General features: G+C 48.7%; 1 protein-coding gene across 3 annotated transcripts; it reads right to left on the bottom strand.

Moving 5' to 3' along the window:
• Positions 1–491: 491 nt before the first annotated feature.
• Positions 492–20779, bottom strand: LOC120036337 (nuclear distribution protein nudE homolog 1-like). Of its 3 annotated transcripts, none has more exons than XM_038982820.1 (9): positions 20609–20779; positions 19136–19283; positions 18833–18986; positions 9710–9858; positions 8155–8291; positions 5358–5606; positions 5166–5251; positions 2291–2442; positions 492–1326 (listed from the first exon to the last, which is right to left on the bottom strand). In XM_038982820.1, the coding sequence occupies exons 2-9, from the start codon at positions 19219–19221 to the stop codon at positions 1278–1280; spliced, it is 1062 nt and encodes a 353-aa protein (XP_038838748.1). In that variant the 5' UTR covers positions 19222–19283; positions 20609–20779; the 3' UTR covers positions 492–1277. The 3 variants fall into 3 exon arrangements, with proteins under 3 accessions (XP_038838748.1, XP_038838747.1, XP_038838749.1); XM_038982819.1 differs by having other exon boundaries at positions 19136–19279; XM_038982821.1 differs by having other exon boundaries at positions 20673–20768.
• Between the last annotated feature and the right edge of the window lie 122 nt (positions 20780–20901).

Below are 20901 nucleotides of genomic sequence, written 5' to 3'. Positions count from 1 at the left end.
TAAAATTGAAAAATCACTCAATGGCACTGCCCATGCTGTCACAGAAGCCCTCTCTATGCCGAACACATTCCTCAACCTAACCAATCACCCACAGATCTAGGATCAGATTACCCTAACCCCAATCCCCACCCTTAACCATTAGAGGGACAACATCTGATCCTGGACCTGCAGTAAAAAAGTGCAAAGTATATCTATTCCTTACCAAACCTTCTACGCCAACTTTCCTTCTGCCTCCTGACTAGTCCCAAGATGTCCTGTTTTTCCCAGAAATCCTGGCTGAAGGATTCCAGATTCCCTGCTTACTACACCCTGATTCTGGGAATCTTCCAACCAGGATTTCTGTAAAAACAGGGTATTTTTTGGGAAAGTTACCTGAATTTAGCAACCCTACTCCTGACCATCTTAACCCTCCTTCCACTTCCTGTCCTTAACCAGTAGGTGTCACTGTTCACAGTATTATTATTCAAACATTGGTAGACAAAACAAGGGGGTGTATTCAAGTGAAGTAAAATATATTTTTAAATATAATCATCATTATTGTGTGGATAAACATTCATTCCAGTAAGACTTCTTCCTCCATAAAACAACAAAAGGAACAAAAACAGAACACATCAAATGTAACAACAAAACACGTGCCGTCCTGTAGCGAGACACTGTGGTTACGTCTCAAATGGCACCCTATTCCCTACATAGTGCACTACTTTTGACCAGAGACCTATAGACCCAGGTCGCACCCTGTTCCCTAGATAGTGCACTACTTTTGACCAGAAATGGGTCCGCTACAGGTTAGTCCCAACAGGAAGTGCCAGAGCCATAAGCCCCGCTCCTAGAAGCTTCGCTCAGTGCTCGATAAGAGACCCCCAGGGCAAAGCATCCTGGGTAAAGCGCAGAGGAAGGAGTACCGTTGATCCGTGACGTCATCAAAGCTCCTCAATGGCGCTCTAGAAAAGTTGATATCAACACTGACGTTCCATGACGTTCCATTGCATTAAAGGGTGAGGTTCTGTCTCAATGACATTCTAGAACAGTTCTAGAACTCTAGACTCACATCCGTGATGTCCAGTGATCTGGTCCATTCCATTCCAGAGTGAGAGCTGTACGCAAGCACATTAAACCCCATTGAAAGCTGAAAGCTGGGATACAAGCCTGGTGACCTAGGGAGACTGTGCTGGGCAGGGACATATTACCACCATTCGGTGTCTAGTGAATACGACCCTGATAGATATGTAGGGAGGGGTTGATGAGGTGTGGGGCTAGGGTGGGGGGGCGGTGGGGGTTCACAGAATAATTTGGGGTCCTGGTCCGAAGTCTAACATCTTCACCATTCTGTAACACACAACAGAAACAAATTACTTTAACAGCACACTACGACTAACAGAATGTTTCAGACTTCAACTCGGGCTATTTTCAGCCATTTTGTTCAGACTCAATCCCAGGCTATTTTCAGACTGTCCTTCCCCAATAGGCCTTGTTGTAGGTTCTTGGGTTTGACTTCTGTTAGGATAAGGATCATCATTGTTCATTAATATCATGTAGCCTACCTAATCAGCTTTATATTTGTTCATTAGGTTGTAGGCTACGACTAATGGAATATATTTTTTTAATGTATTGGTCTTCAGTGTCCATTTCATTCTCTGATGGGCCGTCGTGTGCCGGGCTGTCAGGTTCCAGTTTAATGTAATACACACTAAACAGATCAGAATGTAGATCCCTGACAGAGTAAATGTCTGTTACAAACTAAACAGATCAGAATGTAGATCCCTGACACACTAAATAGATCAGAATGTAGATCCCTGACACACTAAATAGATCAGAATGTAGATCCCTGACACACTAAACAGATCAGAATGTAGATCCCTGACAGAGTAAATGTCTGTTACAAACTAAACAGATCAGAATGTAGATCCCTGACGGAGTAAATGTTTGTTACAAACTAAACAGATCAGAATGTAGATCCCTGACACACTAAACAGATCAGAATGTAGATCCCTGACGGAGTAAATGTTTGTTACAAACTAAACAGATCAGAATGTAGATCCCTGACGGAGTAAATGTCTGTTACAAACTAAACAGATCAGAATGTAGATCCCCGACAGAGTAAATGTCTGTTTACATTACTTGATTCAATTGTAGATAGGCTATGAAATGGTCAAGTCATTGGTTAAGTAACAAATGGCACCCTATTCTCGAGTGCACTACTATTAACCAGGGCCTATAGGGATTAGGGTGCCATTTGAGATGCAGTCATTATTGAGCTAGTCGTAGAGCTAGCTATAGTTGATCCCCTCACCCTTTCTCGTAGAGTCCGTTGGAGGTGGATGGTGTGTCAGAAGAAGTGCCTCTCTGGATGGGTGGCTCCCCCTGTCCCCCAGAGGGGGTACTGCAACCAGGAGACTGTTCATAGACAAACTCCCTACAGGACGCGAGTTTAGACTCCAGGTTCTGAAACCACAGGCATGGATGGATGGATGGATACAGGCGCAGGCCGCAGACACACAGTTATGTGTTTGTGATATCGTGATCAGAGGGGGAGACAGAACAGTATTGTGATATACATGAATGTGTTGTGATCAGAGGGGGAGACAGAACAGTATTGTGATATACATGAATGTGTTGTGATCAGAGGGGGAGACAGAACAGTATTGTGATATACATGAATGTGTTGTGATCAGAGGGGGAGACAGAACAGTATTGTGATATACATGAATGTGTTGTGATCAGAGAGGAAGATAGAACAGTATTGTGATATACATGAATGTGTTGTGATCAGAGAGGAAGATAGAACAGTGTACCCCAAGTCCCCCTTATTTAATGTCACTTGAATATAGGCTATTCAATAAAACACCAGCTTGATTTTGGTTGAATTTGAACATTTTGTTGTTTTGAAGCTCATTTCAAGTCATTCTACGTAGTTTAACAAAACTCAGGGAGGCTATTTAATGATAATAGATTTAGAAAATAAAAGTCTAGACCTGATTGCCCCAAATGTTACTCCGCTACCAATTATGTTTTATTAGAATTATTTATATTAACCCTCAATTTAATTACGCATACTCTTTTACAGAAAGTGATTCGATCAATTGATAGCGACAGTCACATTGTATCAGATGACTTTCCCAACCAAAGTCCAATTTCTCTGACTCCTCCACTTTAGAAGGTCGTAGCTCAGCTTCTGAATGTCATAGCGACAAACCAATATATACACCCATGTACATCAGGGCCACATCTTCTTCTGCCATTTTACTGCCTGTTGCTAGCCTAAAGCATTTCACTGCCTGTTGCTAGCCCAAAGCATTTTACTGCTTGCTGCTAGCCCAAAGCATTTTACTGCTTGCTGCTAGCCCAAAGCATTTTACTGCTTGCTGCTAGCCCAAAGCATTTTACTGCTTGCTGCTAGCCCAAAGCATTTTACTGCTTGCTGCTAGCCCAAAGCATTTTACTGCTTGCTGCTAGCCCAAAGCATTTTACTGCTTGCTGCTAGCCCAAAGCATTTTACTGCTTGCTGCTAGCCCAAAGCATTTTACTGCTTGCTGCTAGCCCAAAGCATTTTACTGCTTGCTGCTAGCCCAAAGCATTTTACTGCTTGCTGCTAGCCCAAAGCATTTTACTGCTTGCTGCTAGCCCAAAGCATTTTACTGCTTGCTGCTAGCCCAAAGCATTTTACTGCTTGCTGCTAGCCCAAAGCATTTTACTGCTTGCTGCTAGCCCAAAGCATTTTACTGCTTGCTGCTAGCCCAAAGCATTTTACTGCTTGCTGCTAGCCCAAAGCATTTTACTGCTTGCTGCTAGCCCAAAGCATTTTACTGCTTGCTGCTAGCCCAAAGCATTTTACTGCTTGCTGCTAGCCCAAAGCATTTTACTGCTTGCTGCTAGCCCAAAGCATTTTACTGCTTGCTGCTAGCCCAAAGCATTTTACTGCTTGCTGCTAGCCCAAAGCATTTTACTGCTTGCTGCTAGCCCAAAGCATTTTACTGCTTGCTGCTAGCCCAAAGCATTTTACTGCTTGCTGCTAGCCCAAAGCATTTTACTGCTTGCTGCTAGCCCAAAGCATTTTACTGCTTGCTGCTAGCCCAAAGCATTTTACTGCTTGTTGCTAGCCCAAAGCATTTTACTGCTTGTTGCTAGCCCAAAGCATTTTACTGCTTGTTGCTAGCCCAAAGCATTTTACTGCTTGTTGCTAGCCCAAAGCATTTTACTGCTTGTTGCTAGCCCAAAGCATTTTACTGCTTGTTGCTAGCCCAAAGCATTTTACTGCTTGTTGCTAGCCCAAAGCATTTTACTGCTTGTTGCTAGCCCAAAGCATTTTACTGCTTGTTGCTAGCCCAAAGCATTTTACTGCTTGTTGCTAGGCCAAAGCATTTTACTGCTTGTTGCTAGGCCAAAGCATTTTACTGCTTGTTGCTAGGCCAAAGCATTTTACTGCTTGTTGCTAGCCCAAAGCATTTTACTGCTTGCTGCTAGCCCAAAGCATTTTACTGCCTGTTGCTAGCCCAAAGCATTTTACTGCCTGTTGCTAGCCCAAAGCATTTTACTGCTTGCTGCTAGCCCAAAGCATTTTACTGCCTGTTGCTAGCCCAAAGCATTTAACTGCTTGCTGCTAGCCCAAAGCATTTTACTGCTTGTTGCTAGCCCAAAGCATTGCGGATTTATGCATAATTTTAGATCTGTATAAACAAACTGCAAATTGTAAAAATAAAATTATAATAATAATTACCCCTCAAATAAAGGATGGTCCCGCGCCCCCCCACCAAATGTTGATGACCCATATGGAGGTTGGGAACCCCTAGTGTAGTTGTTGTGTAGTGTGTAGGTGGGTAGTTGGGTAGTTGTGTAGTGTGTAGGTGGGTAGTTGGGTAGTGTGTAGTGTGTGTATAGGTGGGTAGTTGGGTGGTGGGTAGGTGTGTAGTGTGTGTATAGGTGGGTAGTGTGTGTATAGGTGGGTAGTTGGGTGGTGGGTAGGTGTGTAGTGTGTGTATAGGTAGGTAGTGTGTGTATAGGTGGGTAGTTGGGTGGTGGGTAGGTGTGTAGTGTGTGTATAGGTGGGTAGTGTGTGTATAGGTGGGTAGTTGGGTGGTGGGTAGGTGTGTAGTGTGTGTATAGGTGGGTAGTGTGTGTATGAGTATTAGAAGACAATCATCGCAGACCTTTAATGAACATCATCTTACCCCGACTTTCCTCAGCAGTTCTCCTACGATGTTGAGAGCTGAGATACGTGTCGACGTGGTGAGAGGAGCACCTGATAGGCCATCGCCTGAACACACCCACAATCATAAAAGAGCTTTACATCTCCTGGTGTGATCCGGGAATTTAATGAGTAGACACATTCTACACATGAACACAAACACGGGGGCACTCACCTCTGCTGTAAGAGGGTGGGGGGGTGGTGAAGGGGCTTGCTGAGGGGTGGGGGGGTCTGGAGGGAGTGGAGAGGAGGGATGGAGGGAGAGCAGGAGGGGCGGTATGGAGGGATGAGGGCGGTCGTGTGGATGAATGGGAGGTATGGAGGGATGTTTTGTCCTCCGTCTTGTCTGAGGAAGAGTCTTTGGTGACAGTGAAGGACGGTCGTCTTTCCTGCTTCTGTTGGACAGCCAACTCCTGTCTTAGATCTAAGACACACATAGAGAGACAGTAAGAAAGCCTGTCCCTTTAAGAGTGACTGATGATGTCATAGCTAGCACAGCTCTGAGGGATCATTCCATCCCTGGTTCAGCCCCCTGCGCCTGTGGAGAGGAACCTCCGGCTTGGAACATTATTATTTCTAATTAATCACACACACAGAACCACCAGTTAACCAGACCAACGGGACCGCCAGTTAACCAGACCAACGGGACCGCCAGTTAACCAGACCAACGGGACCGCCAGTTAACCAGACCAACGGGACCGCCAGTTAACCAGACCACCGGGACCGCCAGTTAACCAGACCACCGGGACCGCCAGTTAACCAGACCACCGGGACCGCCAGTTAACCAGACCACCGGGACCGCCAGTTAACCAGACCACCGGGACCGCCAGTTAACCAGACCACCAGTTAACCAGACCAACGGGACCGCCAGTTAACCAGACCAACGGGACCGCCAGTTAACCAGACCAACGGGACCGCCAGTTAACCAGGCCAACGGGACCGCCAGTTAACCAGACCAACGGGACCGCCAGTTAACCAGACCAACAGGACCGCCAGTTAACCAGACCAACAGGACCGCCAGTTAACCAGACCAACAGGACCGCCAGTTAACCAGACCAACAGGACCGCCAGTTAACCAGACCAACAGGACCGCCAGTTAACCAGACCAACAGGACCGCCAGTTAACCAGACCAACAGGACCGCCAGTTAACCAGACCAACAGGACCGCCAGTTAACCAGACCAACAGGACCGCCAGTTAACCAGACCAACAGTTAACCAGACCAACAGAACCGCCAGTTAACCAGACCAACAGGACCGCCAGTTAACCAGACCAACAGGACCGCCAGTTAACCAGACCAACATGTCCGCCAGTTAACCAGGCCAACAGTTAACCAGACCAACAGGACCACCAGTTAACCAGGCCAACAGGACCGCCAGTTAACCAGACCAACAGGACCGCCAGTTAACCAGACCAACAGTTAACCAGACCAACAGAACCGCCAGTTAACCAGACCAACAGGACCGCCAGTTAACCAGACCAACAGGACCGCCAGTTAACCAGACCAACATGTCCGCCAGTTAACCAGACCAACAGTAAACCAGACCAACAGGACCGCCAGTTAACCAGGCCAACAGTTAACCAGGCCAACAGTTAACCAGGCCAACAGGACCGCCAGTTAACTAGACCAACAGTTAACCAGACCAACAGAACCGGCAGTTAACCAGGCCAACAGAACCGCCAGTTAACCAGGCCAACAGGACCGCCAGTTAACCAGACCAACAGGACCGCCAGTTAACCAGGCCAACAGGACCGCCAGTTAACCAGGCCAACAGGACCGCCAGTTAACCAGGCCAACAGGACCGCCAGTTAACCAGGCCAACAGGACCGCCAGTTAACCAGGCCAACAGGACCGCCAGTTAACCAGACCAACAGGACCGCCAGTTAACCAGACCAACAGGACCGCCAGTTAACCAGACCAACAGGACCGCCAGTTAACCAGACCAACAGTTAACCAGACCAACAGGACCGCCAGTTAACCAGGCCAACAGGACCGCCAGTTAACCAGACCAACAGGACCACCAGTTAACCAGACCAACAGGACCGCCAGTTAACCAGACCAACAGGACCGCCAGTTAACCAGACCAACAGGACCGCCAGTTAACCAGGCCAACAGTTAACCAGACCAACAGGACCACCAGTTAACCAGACCAACAGGACCGCCAGTTAACCAGACCAACAGGACCGCCAGTTAACCAGACCAACAGTTAACCAGGCCAACAGGACCGCCAGTTAACCAGACCAACAGGACCACCAGTAAACCAGACCAACAGTAAACCAGACCAACAGAACCGCCAGTTAACCAGACCAACAGAACCGCCAGTTAACCAGACCAGCAGGTCCGCCAGTTAACCAGGCCAACAGTTAACCAGACCAACAGGACCGCCAGTTAACCAGGCCAACAGTTAACCAGGCCAACAGTTAACCAGGCCAACAGGACCGCCAGTTAACTAGACCAACAGTTAACCAGACCAACAGAACCGGCAGTTAACCAGGCCAACAGTTAACCGGACCGCCAGTTAACCGGACCGCCAGTTAACCGGACCGCCAGTTAACCGGACCGCCAGTTAACCAGGCTAATGGGACCGCCAGTTAACCAGAACAGGACCATTAATTCATAACACAGAGACACATGAACACTGTCCCAGCCTGATGTCTCAGCCTGCAGCACAAGACCCACACCGCCTTACACCTACAGTTGTATATAGAGCCAGAGCTGAATGGAACGCTTTACCAATCCAGATTTCTCAGGCAAAAAGTAAAGACCATGTGACTGGACAGGAAATAGAAAGCATCAACTGACTGTTAAATGTGTTTCCTGTCAGGTATTTTAATTGTCTGTATTGTCTACTTGTTAAATGTTTGTAAAGTCTTCATTTGTAGTTGTAATGTCTTATTAATTGGTGTTGGACCCCAGGAAAATTAGCTAACATGACGGCGTTAGCTAAATGGAGATCCTAATCCTAGACACACCTCTGGCTTCATCCTTCAGTCTCTGAACTGACTCCAGTAGGTTCTCCTTCTCGTCCAGCTCACTCTCCAGGAAGGCATTCCTCTCTATCACATGGTTCATCCTCTGTTCAAAGTCCTCCAGAGACATGATGGTAGCCCTGATGGAGGGGTGACAGAGAGGAGGAAAAGATGAATAGGTAGAGTTGGTGTACATCATTTAGAACCATTCTCTACTCTACATGTAAGAATCCTGCCAGTGAGATGGTCCAGGGAGTACAGAGAGAAAAAAAGAGAGGTGCTTATGATATAGGGGTCTCTCCAGGTCTTCATTCATTAGCCTGCTCTAGTTACACCTCCCCCTCTTGGATCTCTCCAGGTCATCGTTAGCCTGCTCCAGTTACACCCCCCCCCCTCTCTCTCTTACCTCTTGGATCTCTCCAGGTCATCGTTAGCCTGCTCCAGTTACACACCCCCCCCCCCCCCCCCCCTCTCTTACCTCTTGGATCTCTCCAGGTCATCGTTAGCCTGCTCCAGTTACCCCCCCCTGGATCTCTTCAGGTCTTCGTTAGCCTGCTCCAGCTACTACCCCCCCCCCCCCCTCTCTCTCTCTCTCTTACCTCTTGGATCTCTCCAGGTCATCGTTAGCCTGCTCCAGTTACACATCCCCCCCCCCTCTCTCTCTTACCTCTTGGATCTCTCCAGGTCATCGTTAGCCTGCTCCAGTTACACATCCCCCCCCCCTCTCTCTCTTACCTCTTGGATCTCTTCAGGTCTTCGTTAGCCTGCTCCAGCTACTACCCCCCCCCCCCCCCCTCTCTCTCTCTCTCTCTCTTACCTCTTGGATCTCTCCAGGTCATCGTTAGCCTGCTCCAGTTACACATCCCCCCCCCCCCCCCTCTCTCTTACCTCTTGGATCTCTCCAGGTCATCGTTAGCCTGCTCCAGTTACACACCCCCCCCCCCCCTCTTACCTCTTGGATCTCTCCAGGTCATCGTTAGCCTGCTCCAGTTACCCCCCCCTGGATCTCTTCAGGTCTTCGTTAGCCTGCTCCAGCTACTACCCCCCCCCCCCCCTCTCTCTCTCTCTCTTACCTCTTGGATCTCTCCAGGTCATCGTTAGCCTGCTCCAGTTACACATCCCCCCCCCCTCTCTCTCTTACCTCTTGGATCTCTCCAGGTCATCGTTAGCCTGCTCCAGTTACACATCCCCCCCCCCTCTCTCTCTTACCTCTTGGATCTCTTCAGGTCTTCGTTAGCCTGCTCCAGCTACTACCCCCCCCCCCCCCCCCCTCTCTCTCTCTCTCTCTCTTACCTCTTGGATCTCTCCAGGTCATCGTTAGCCTGCTCCAGTTACACATCCCCCCCCCCCCCCTCTCTCTTACCTCTTGGATCTCTCCAGGTCATCGTTAGCCTGCTCCAGTTACACCCCCCCCCCCCCTCTCTCTCTCTTACCTCTTGGATCTCTCCAGGTCATCGTTAGCCTGCTCCAGTTACACCCCCCCCCCCCCCCCCCCCTCTCTCTTAGATCTCTCCAGGTCATCGTTAGCCTGCTCCAGTTACACCCCCCTCCCTCTCACCTCTTGGATCTCTCCAGGTCATCGTTAGCCTGCTCCAGCTCTCTGATGTATTTATGGAGCTGGTCTCTGATGGCCGTGGTCTCAGCCAGGTCTTCTTCCAGAGTAGAGATCTGACGGTACACCTCCGAGTGCTGCCTTTCATACTTCTCCTGGAGGGGGTAGGGGGCAGAAGTGGTCAACAGTAGTACACGGTTGTGTTTCTCAACTCCTCCAGTACCCCAACTCCTCCAGTACCCCAACATTGTTTCTCAACTCCTCCAGTACCCCAACTCCTCCAGTACCCCAACAGAGTTTCTCAACTCCTCCAGTACCCCAACTCCTCCAGTACCCCCAACAGTGTTTCTCAACTCCTCCAGTACCCCAACAGAGTTTCTCAACTCCTCCAGTACCCCAACAGAGTTTCTCAACTCCTCCAGTACCCCAAGAGTTTCTCAACTCCTCCAGTACCCCAAGAGTTTCTCAACTCCTCCAGTACCCCAAGAGTTTCTCAACTCCTCCAGTACCCCAAGAGTTTCTCAACTCCTCCAGTACCCCAAGAGTTTCTCAACTCCTCCAGTACCCCAAGAGTTTCTCAACTCCTCCAGTACCCCAAGAGTTTCTCAACTCCTCCAGTACCCCAAGAGTTTCTCAACTCCTCCAGTACCCCAAGAGTTTCTCAACTCCTCCAGTACCCCAAGAGTTTCTCAACTCCTCCAGTACCCCAAGAGTTTCTCAACTCCTCCAGTACCCCAACATTGTTTCTCAACTCCTCCAGTACCCCAACATTGTTTCTCAACTCCTCCAGTACCCCAACTCCTCCAGTACCCCAACTCCTCCAGTACCCCCAACAGAGTTTCTCAACTCCTCCAGTACCCCAAGAGTTTCTCAACTCCTCCAGTACCCCAAGAGTTTCTCAACTCCTCCAGTGCCCCAAGAGTTTCTCAACTCCTCCAGTACCCCAAGAGTTTCTCAACTCCTCCAGTACCCCAACATTGTTTCTCAACTCCTCCAGTACCCCAACATTGTTTCTCAACTCCTCCAGTACCCCAACATTGTTTCTCAACTCCTCCAGTACCCCAACTCCTCCAGTACCCCAACTCCTCCAGTACCCCCAACAGAGTTTCTCAACTCCTCCAGTACCCCAACAGAGTTTCTCTACTCCTCCAGTACCCCAAGAGTTTCTCAACTCCTCCAGTACCCCCAACATTGTTTCTCAACTCCTCCAGTACCCCAACTCCTCCAGTACCCCAACTCCTCCAGTACCCCAACAGAGTTTCTCAACTCCTCCAGTACCCCAATTCCTCCAGTACCCCAACAGAGTTTCTCAATTCCTCCAGTACCCCAACAGAGTTTCTCAACTCCTCCAGTACCCCAACAGAGTTGAGAAACTCATCCAGTACCCCAACAGAGTTGAGAAACTCATCCAGTACCCCAACAGAGTGTCTCATCTCCTCCAGTACCCCAATGTTTCTCAACTCCTCCAGTACCCCAACTCCTCCAGTACCCCCAACTTATCAACTAATCACCAAGCCCTCAATGAGTCGAATCAGGTGTGTTTGTTCGAGGCTAATCTATGCGTTTCAAATGTAGAACCTAGGAGTATGGGCCCTGTTCTATAGCAGTACACTATATGGGGAAATCAGACGCATAAATAGTATCTTTATAAGACTTAAGTCGACTCCTGTGTTGTTCACAACAGGGCGATGGTAGTGTACAACAACCACCACAGGGCGATGGTAGCGTACCACAGGGCGATGGTAGCGTACCACAGGGCGATGGTAGTGTACAACAACAACCACAGGGCGATGGTAGTGTACAACAACAACCACAGGGCGATGGTAGTGTACAACAACAACCACAGGGCGCTGGTAGTGTACAACAACAACCACAGGGCGCTGGTAGTGTACAACAACAACCACAGGGCGCTGGTAGTGTACAACAACAACCACAGGGCGCTGGTAGTGTACAACAACAACCACAGGGCGATGGTAGTGTACAACAACAACCACAGGGCGATGGTAGTGTACAACAACAACCACAGGGCGATGGTAGTGTACAACAACAACCACAGGGCGCTGGTAGTGTACAACAACAACCACAGGGCGCTGGTAGTGTACAACAACAACCACAGGGCGCTGGTAGTGTACAACAACAACCACAGGGCGCTGGTAGTGTACAACAACAACCACAGGGCGCTGGTAGTGTACAACAACAACCACAGGGCGCTGGTAGTGTACAACAACAACCACAGGGCGATGGTAGTGTACAACAACCACCACAGGGCGATGGTAGTGTACAACAACAACCACAGGGCGATGGTAGTGTACAACAACAACCACAGGGCGATGGTAGTGTACAACAACAACCACAGGGCGATGGTAGTGTACAACAACAACCACAGGGCGCTGGTAGTGTACAACAACAACCACAGGGCGCTGGTAGTGTACAACAACAACCACAGGGCGCTGGTAGTGTACAACAACAACCACAGGGCGCTGGTAGTGTACAACAACAACCACAGGGCGATGGTAGTGTACAACAACAACCACAGGGCGATGGTAGTGTACAACAACAACCACAGGGCGATGGTAGTGTACAACAACAACCACAGGGCGCTGGTAGTGTACAACAACAACCACAGGGCGCTGGTAGTGTACAACAACAACCACAGGGCGCTGGTAGTGTACAACAACAACCACAGGGCGCTGGTAGTGTACAACAACAACCACAGGGCGCTGGTAGTGTACAACAACAACCACAGGGCGCTGGTAGTGTACAACAACAACCACAGGGCGATGGTAGTGTACAACAACAACCACAGGGTGATGGTAGTGTACAACAACAACCACAGGGCGATGGTAGTGTACAACAACAACCACAGGGTGATGGTAGTGTACCACAACAACCACAGGGTGATGGTAGTGTACAACAACAACCACAGGGTGATGGTAGTGTACAACAACAACCACAGGGTGATGGTAGTGTACAACAACAACCACAGGGTGATGGTAGTGTACCACAACAACCACAGGGTGATGGTAGTGTACAACAACAACCACAGGGTGATGGTAGTGTACAACAACAACCACAGGGTGATGGTAGTGTACAACAACAACCACAGGGTGATGGTAGTGTACAACAACAACAGGGTGATGGTAGCGTACAACAACAACAGGGTGATGGTAGCGTACAACAACAACAGGGTGATGGTAGTGTACAACAACAACAGGGTGATGGTAGTGTACAACAACAACAGGGTGATGGTAGTGTACAACAACAACAGGGTGATGGTAGTGTACAACAACAACAGGGTGATGGTAGTGTACAACAACAACAGGGTGATGGTAGTGTACAACAACAACAGGGTGATGGTAGTGTACAACAACAACAGGGTGATGGTAGTGTACAACAACAACAAGGTGATGGTAGTGTACAACAACAACAGGGTGATGGTAGTGTACAACAACAACAGGGTGATGGTAGTGTACAACAACAACCACAGGGTGATGGTAGTGTACAACAACAACCACAGGGTGATGGTAGCGTACAACAACAACCACAGGGTGATGGTAGTGTACAACAACAACAGGGTGATAGTTAGGCCATATTCATCAAGACAACCCAGAATATCTCTTCAGTTACACAGGGTATATGAAATATACAGTCAAGTGTTCCCAGCAAAGACAGATAACAGCCAGCAGTTCAGCCTGACAGTCTGTTAGGGTAATGACCGGATGACAAGACGAGCTCACTTAAATTTCTGCACCATCTCAATTATCTCTGCATGCAAATACTCATGTTATCCAGTAGCCATGTCAGTCTAATGGGCCTGCAGTCTAATCTTTGCTTCCTCAATTTCTCTCAAAGCTCATTGGAGGAGGGGATACAATGTCCCTCCCTCCTCTAATGAGCTCTGAGAGGAAACAAGAATTTTGACAGCTAGTACCTTTTTCACACACAGCCTAGGTTTGGTAAGAGATATAGACAGGATGCTATAGCTTTTGTAACTTCCTGTCTGACTCAACCGCTGGCAGCGTGCCACAGGAAGTACATCCATCAGGAAGTGAGAGTCAGACATCGTCAGCGGTTCCAAAGTGACGTCACCTCAAGCACAGCCACTAACGCCCCCGTACCTCTGATTCAGAGGGTTACATGAGGAAGACACATTTCAGTTGAATGCATTCAGTTGTACAACTGACTAGGTATCCCCCCCTTTCCCTTTACAACTGACTAGGTATCCCCCCCTTTCCCTAACCCCGTTTCCATCCACAGCTATGCAAATAGTCATAACGAAGAAGAAAAACATCTAAAAAATCCTGACAGCTGTGATGGAAAGAGGAAGTTTCAGTAATAAAATAATTAAAAATACAGACAGACTGTCACCAATTGGATGGAAACCTACCAACCGACAGTCCCTCAATTAGCCTGTCAGCTACATGTATTTATTTTTGTATTGTAAGTTAGTCTAGCAACCAGCTATCTAAACGTGTAGTAATCAAGGTCTAATTACTGACCGGGGGCCCCCATTGATTTTGCTAGTCAGTCTCACTCAGATATCATATTAAGAACAGCAAACATTTCTCTCCACCCAACGGCAAAATGTGTACGATAGCAAGAAATTAGCGGTAAACTGCTGATTGTTCTCTGCCTCGTGGCAAAATGAGTAAAATGACATGAAATGAGTTATAAAACTGCTGAATCTCTTCTCTGCCTCGGGAGGTCTGGAGTGCACACCTCGTGATGAATATAGTCCCTCATCACACACACACACACACACACACCCCTGTCCCATGGAGAGCTCTCTAGACCAGCAACCTCCCTATCATCCTCAGAGATAGCAGGCTCATAAACACTGGCCCAAACTGTCAGCTGGTTGATAGGAAAATACCTATTCAAATACAACTGGGACTGCAGGCGTTGCATCAGACAGACCCGGGCCACGTTCAGTAGCAAAACGTTGTCGAACATTGAAAACGGTCCCTCCTGCCTGAACTGTGCTCTTTGGAATGTCTTGCCCGTAAAAGCCAAACTCAATATCCACGTTGACTCTCCCTCGTGTCACTCTGCTGCTGAGCTTGATGGACTGTCTTGACCTGAAGTTGACAGGTCAACTTGTTGATGTCCCCCCCCCCGTGGGCACATACTTGACCTGGTCATCAGTGACCCCATCAACAACACGCAGGTCTATGACCTCGGTGTGCCTGACCACAAGGTTGTCTCACTGGACTTGACATTCCTTCCCCCTCTAACCAAGTCCAAGCATCGCATACGTTGCCAGAACTAGAAGAAAAAAATGTTGACCCAGCCAGCCTGTCAGTGGATGAAATTGTGGAGTTCTACAACCAATCCCTGACCAGTGTGCTTGACCCTCCACGCCCCCATAAAAATACAGGACATCACATTCGCTCACTCAGCTCCCTGTTAAACTCCATGTCACGAACCGGCTCCTAGCCCATAACAAAGAGGGAAACAACGTGGAGATAATAGAGTGAACTATATACAGTTAACAATGGTGTGTGTAGTCAGTTATCAGTGGTGTAAGTGAGTGGTTGCCTGCATAGATGGTGAGAATGATGGGTGTTGAGAGGTGCCAAAAACAAACTAACCACAAAATGCCACAACCAAAACATAACAGTGTGTCTGCGTGGAGAGAGTCTCCTCGATGTATGGGGAGAAAGGTGTATTTATCCCCGGGACACACCCGGGCCCAGATGTGTCCCATTTCACTGATGACCCTCCCAGTGCCGCCCACCGACATCCTATTAAGGATAACAAGAGCAAAGAGAAAGAATTCGGCAGACAGAGTGGGGGGGGTCGTCACATCCAGAACTGAAAAATACTAAATACATTGGCTGCATCCTGGAGCGTCTTAGAAACTTGGGCCTCACCATCCTTTTAAGACCAAGGTCAACAGCCCCCTTCTGAAGCCCGCCCTGGATCCAGAAGTGCTGGCCAATTACAGGCCAATATCCAACTTCCCCTTTCTAAGGTGTTGGAAAAAAGTGGTTGATGTACAGCTTCAAGGCCATCTCAGAACCACCCATTTGAGAAGTTCCAGTCACGTTTCCGGCTGGCCCACAGCACTGAAAAACGGCCCTACTCAGGGTCACCAATGACCTGCTGATGGCGGCTGATGCCAGCTCCCAGTCTCCGGATCCTCCTGGACTTGCGTGCAGCTCTTGACACGGTCGACCACCCCACCCTCCTGAAATGCCTCCGGGACACCATTGGACTGTCTGGACCAGCTCTGAGCTGGTTCCACTCCTACCTCTCAGACAGGACTGAGTACATGTCGCTAGCTGGGTCCAGGTCCCAGACCCATCACATCATCTGCAGTGTCCCAGATGGATCTGTTCTTGGACCCATCCAGTACATGCTCCCCCTTGGGTTGTGTGGAATCTCCTTCCACTGCTATGCTGTTGACACCCAGCTGTAGGCGTCAACTGCCCCCAAGTCCCTCTGATGCATGTGCTCGTCTGAACACCTGCCTTGAGGAGAGATGAGGGCATGGACGCAGCAAAACGTCCTTCAACTGAACAGCAGCAAAACAGAAGCCCTACTAGTTGGCAGCCCCCACCAGGTCCAGCATGCACCAATAACACACCTCACCATTACAGGACAGAACATCCCTCTGTCCCCCCTCAGGTTCCAGTCTGGGTGTAAAGCTCCATTCCTCCCTGACCTTTGACAGCCGCATCAAACAAAAGTGTAGAACGTCATTCTATCACCTCAAGAACATTGACCAAACTCAGTTCCACCCCCTCACACACAGTCTGATGCAGAGAAGCTGGTCCATTCCTTTATCTCCTCAAGGCTGGACTACTGCAACACACCCTTCACCTGGATCCCTGGCAGGAGTCTCCAGGACTACTACAACACAGTCTTTACCAGGATCCCTGGCAGGAGTCTCCAGGACTACTACAACAGTCTTCACCTGGATCCCTGGCAGGAGTCTCCAGGACTACTACAACACAGTCTTTACCAGGATCCCTGGCAGGAGTCTCCAGGACTACTACAACACAGTCTTTACCAGGATCCCTGGCAGGAGTTTCCAGGACTACTACAACACACCCTTCACCAGGATCCCTGGCAGGAGTCTCCAGGACTACTGCAACACACCCTTCACCTGGATCCCTGGCAGGAGTCTCCAGGACTACTACAACACACCCTTCACCAGGATCCCTGGCAGGAGTCACCAGGACTACTACAACAGTCTTCACCTGGATCCCTGGCAGGAGTCTCCAGGACTACTACAACACAGTCTTCACCAGGATCCCTGGCAGGAGTCACCAGGAGCTCCAGTACATCCAGGTCAGGATCCTGAAGAGAGTGAGGAAACACCACCACATCACCTCCATCCTGGCATCTCTGTCTCAACACCATCACCTCCATCCTGGCATCTCTGTCTCAACACCACCACATCACCTCCATCCTGGCATCTCTGTCTCAACACCACCACATCACCTCCATCCTGGCATCTCTGTCTCAACACCGTCACCTCCATCCTGGCATCTCTGTCTCAACACCGTCACCTCCATCCTGGCATCTCTGTCTCAACACCGTCACCTCCATCCTGGCATCTCTGTCTCAACACCGTCACCTCCATCCTGGCAGCTCTGTCTCAACACCACCACATCACCTCCATCCTGGCAGCTCTGTCTCAACACCACCACATCACCTCCATCCTGGCAGCTCTGTCTCAACACCACCACATCACCTCCATCCTGGCAGCTCTGTCTCAACACCGTCACCTCCATCCTGGCATTTCTGTCTCAACACCGTCACCTCCATCCTGGCATCTCTGTCTCAACACCGTCACCTCCATCCTGGCATCTCTGTCTCAACACCATCACCTCCATCCTGGCAGCTCTGTCTCAACACCATCACATCACATCCATCCTGGCATCTCTGTCTCAACACCATCACCTCCAACCTGGCATCTCTGTCTCAACACCATCACCTCCATCCTGGCAGCTCTGTCTCAACACCACCACATCACCTCCATCCTGGCATCTCTGTCTCAACACCATCACCCTGGCATCTCTGTCTCAACACCATCACCTCCATCCTGGCAGCTCCATAACTCCACCCTCAGGTCAAGTGATAACCTGCTCTCCCTCCATAACTCCACCCTCAGGTCAAGTGATAACCTGCTCTCCCTCCATAACTCCACCCTCAGGTCAAGTGATAACCTGCTCTCCCTCCATAACTCCACCCTCAGGTCAAGTGATAACCTGCTCTCCCTCCATAACTCCACCCTCAGGTCAAGTGATAACCTGCTCTCCCTCCATAACTCCACCCTCAGGTCAAGCGATAACCTGCTCTCCCTCCATAACTCCACCCTCAGGTCAAGCGATAACCTGCTCTCCCTCCATAACTCCACCCTCAGGTCAAGCGATAACCTGCTCTCCCTCCATAACTCCACCCTCAGGTCAAGTGATAACCTGCTCTCCCACGCCCCCGGGACCAAGCGCCGTCCCTCAGGGGATCTGGCTGTCAGCTCGACTGCCCCCCAGACTCTGGAATGTCCTCCCTGACCACATGAAGGCACCCCAGACTCTGGAATGTCCTCCCTGACCACATGAAGGCACCCCAGACTCTAGAACGTCCTCCCGGATCACATGAAGGCACCCCAGACTCTAGAATGTCCTCCCGGACCACATGAAGGCACCCCAGACTCTAGAATGTCCTCCCGGACCACATGAAGGCACCCCAGACTCTAGAATGTCCTCCCGGACCACATGAAGGCACCACAGACTCTGGAATGCCCTCCCGGACCACATGAAGGCACCACAGACTCTAGGCCTGTTTTTAAAGGAACCCAAAGACCTTTCTCTTTAGGAAGGGTTTCTGTTAACGTCTGTGCTCCTTGGTGTCCTTGTCCCTTGTAGCGTCAGCTGTGTTCTTGGTGTCAGTTCTTGTGTCTAGATGTGTCATTTTTTTTTGTTATTTTTGGGGATTTAGATTATTCTGTATAATGAGAAGAGCTTTACAAATGTAATAAATAATAATATTATAATGAAGGGCTTGATAAGTTGAATCAGGTGTGCTAGTTGTGTACTAGTTAAAATAAATGGAAGGGCTGGGGGTCCCTGACTAGAGGTTGGAAAAACTCTAGACTAGAGTCAAGCCAACAGTTCATACCTTGTAGTTCTCCAGTTCCATGTGTAGCCTGTTGTTCTGTGTGACGAGTTCTCGGTTCTGTGTCTCACACTGCTTAAGTTCAGTCTCCAGTTCCACCTCGTAGTCACGACTCATCTGCTGGAACTCCTGCAGCTCCTCCTGCACCTCCTCAGCCCTGGGAGAGGTTAGGGGTCATGATGGTGGTCGTGGAGTAACAGAGGACACTACGGTTTAAGCAGTATACCTGTGGGTACCTCTGCTGGGGCCTGGCAGACTGCTCCTTTGTGTGTGTGTATATATGTGTGTGTGTGTGTGTGTGTGTACCTCTGTTGGTGCTTGGTCGCCAGTTCCTTCCAGTAGTCCACCTCCTCCTCCAGAGAGACAAACTTAAGGGACTCTGGTTCTCCCATCTCTGCCCACACCACTGGTCACTCTTCTCTCCCCGATCTCCTCTCTTACAGTTCTCCTCTCACTGAGTCAGTAAATGGAAGGAAGGAGGGAAGTAAGGTGAGAGTCAGTAAATAGAAGGAAGTAAGGAAGTAAGTAAGGCAAGAGTCAGTAAATAGAAGTAAGGAAGTAAGTAAGTCAAGAGTCAGTAAATAGAAGGTGAGCCAGTAAATAGAAGGTGAGCGTCTGTTAATAGAAGGTGAGTCAGTAAATAGAAGGTGAGCGTCTGTTAATAGAAGGTGAGTCAGTAGGCTAAACTTAGATGATCAACAGTGTTGATACTCTTTCTTCCAAAAGAGATAAAGAGTTCTCTATTCAGCATTTCCAAGTCAACAATGTGCTTCAGGCAAGAAAGGACAGCAGAAAAGGGTTACAGGAGTTTAGTGCAAACTACAACGACATAAGTAAGCCATCACCTAGCTAGCTAAGGAGTGGGCTGTCAGTGTCAACTTATGACAATAGGCTGGCTGTCAAACTATAGGAACGTAAAGAAAAGTAGGACGGCAAGGCTTAATGAACATCAATTTGATTTATAAAGTCCTTTTTACATCAGCCGATGTCGAAGCGCTGTACAGAAACCCAGCCTAAACCACCAAACAGCAAGCAATGCAGATGTAGAAGCACGGTGGCTAAGAAAAACTCCCTAGAAAGGCCAGAACCTAGGAAGAAACCTAGAGAGGAACCAGGCTCTGAGGGGTGGCCAGTCCTCTTCTGGCTGTGCCAGGTGGAGATTATAACAGAACCTAGGAAGAAACCTAGAGAGGAACCAGGCTCTGAGGGGTGGCCAGTCCTCTTCTGGCTGTGCCAGGTGGAGATTATAACAGAACATGAATATATCATGGTTATTCAAACAAAGCAAATAGACCAATTTGGAATATGACTTGTTTATTTTGTAGCTATTGCCATTCTACTCATAACCAAAAGTCTTAAAAGCAGTGTTTGTAAGATTTAAACAATATCTGAACTTGTACATTCAAGTATTTGCTAACTGATGGTTTGGCAACAAGCAAACAAGGCAGCAAGCAAAAGAGACTGCACTTTGGTCAGAATACAAAAAGGGGAAGTGTATTCTCGCCTTCACACTAGTGACAAGCAGTGTCAACTGGATAACGTTAGATTGCTATGCTTGCAATATGTAGTCTCTGGTCAAAATAAGTAGCTATGCTCTGGCATTTATTTTCTGCCAATTTTACAATAACGCAACCAGAGTCAGAATTGACAAAATGCAGTTACAAATGTATATGTGCAGACAGCATAATTTGCCTATACAACGAACTATCGGACGAGTCTGTCATAAATTCACGTTACCATCGCGATTTAAATCCCAGTAAATTGACAGTTAATACTAACCTAACTAGGATTGCTTGCGGTGGCTAGCAGCCGGTGCTCCAACAGTGCCGAAAGATGACGGTACCTTTATAACGGAGCTACAAAACCGAACAAAAGTATCCAGCAAATGTTGGTACATAGCTCATTCCTTGGCCGAAAGTAGTAACAAAGTTGCCACAAAGCACAATGCGAAGGCTGCATATATATCTCTTTTGTCCAAAGAAGACTCATCGCTAATCCTCCAAACACCGCGATAGTTTAACCGCTCACCATTGGTCGGTTATACTGTCAATCAAGTGTGTAGGGCGATGAAT

This window comes from Salvelinus namaycush, unplaced genomic scaffold, assembly GCF_016432855.1.
Source record: "Salvelinus namaycush isolate Seneca unplaced genomic scaffold, SaNama_1.0 Scaffold131, whole genome shotgun sequence".
NCBI classification, from domain to species: Eukaryota; Metazoa; Chordata; class Actinopteri; order Salmoniformes; family Salmonidae; genus Salvelinus; species Salvelinus namaycush.
This window is presented reverse-complemented; position numbering and strand designations above follow the sequence as displayed.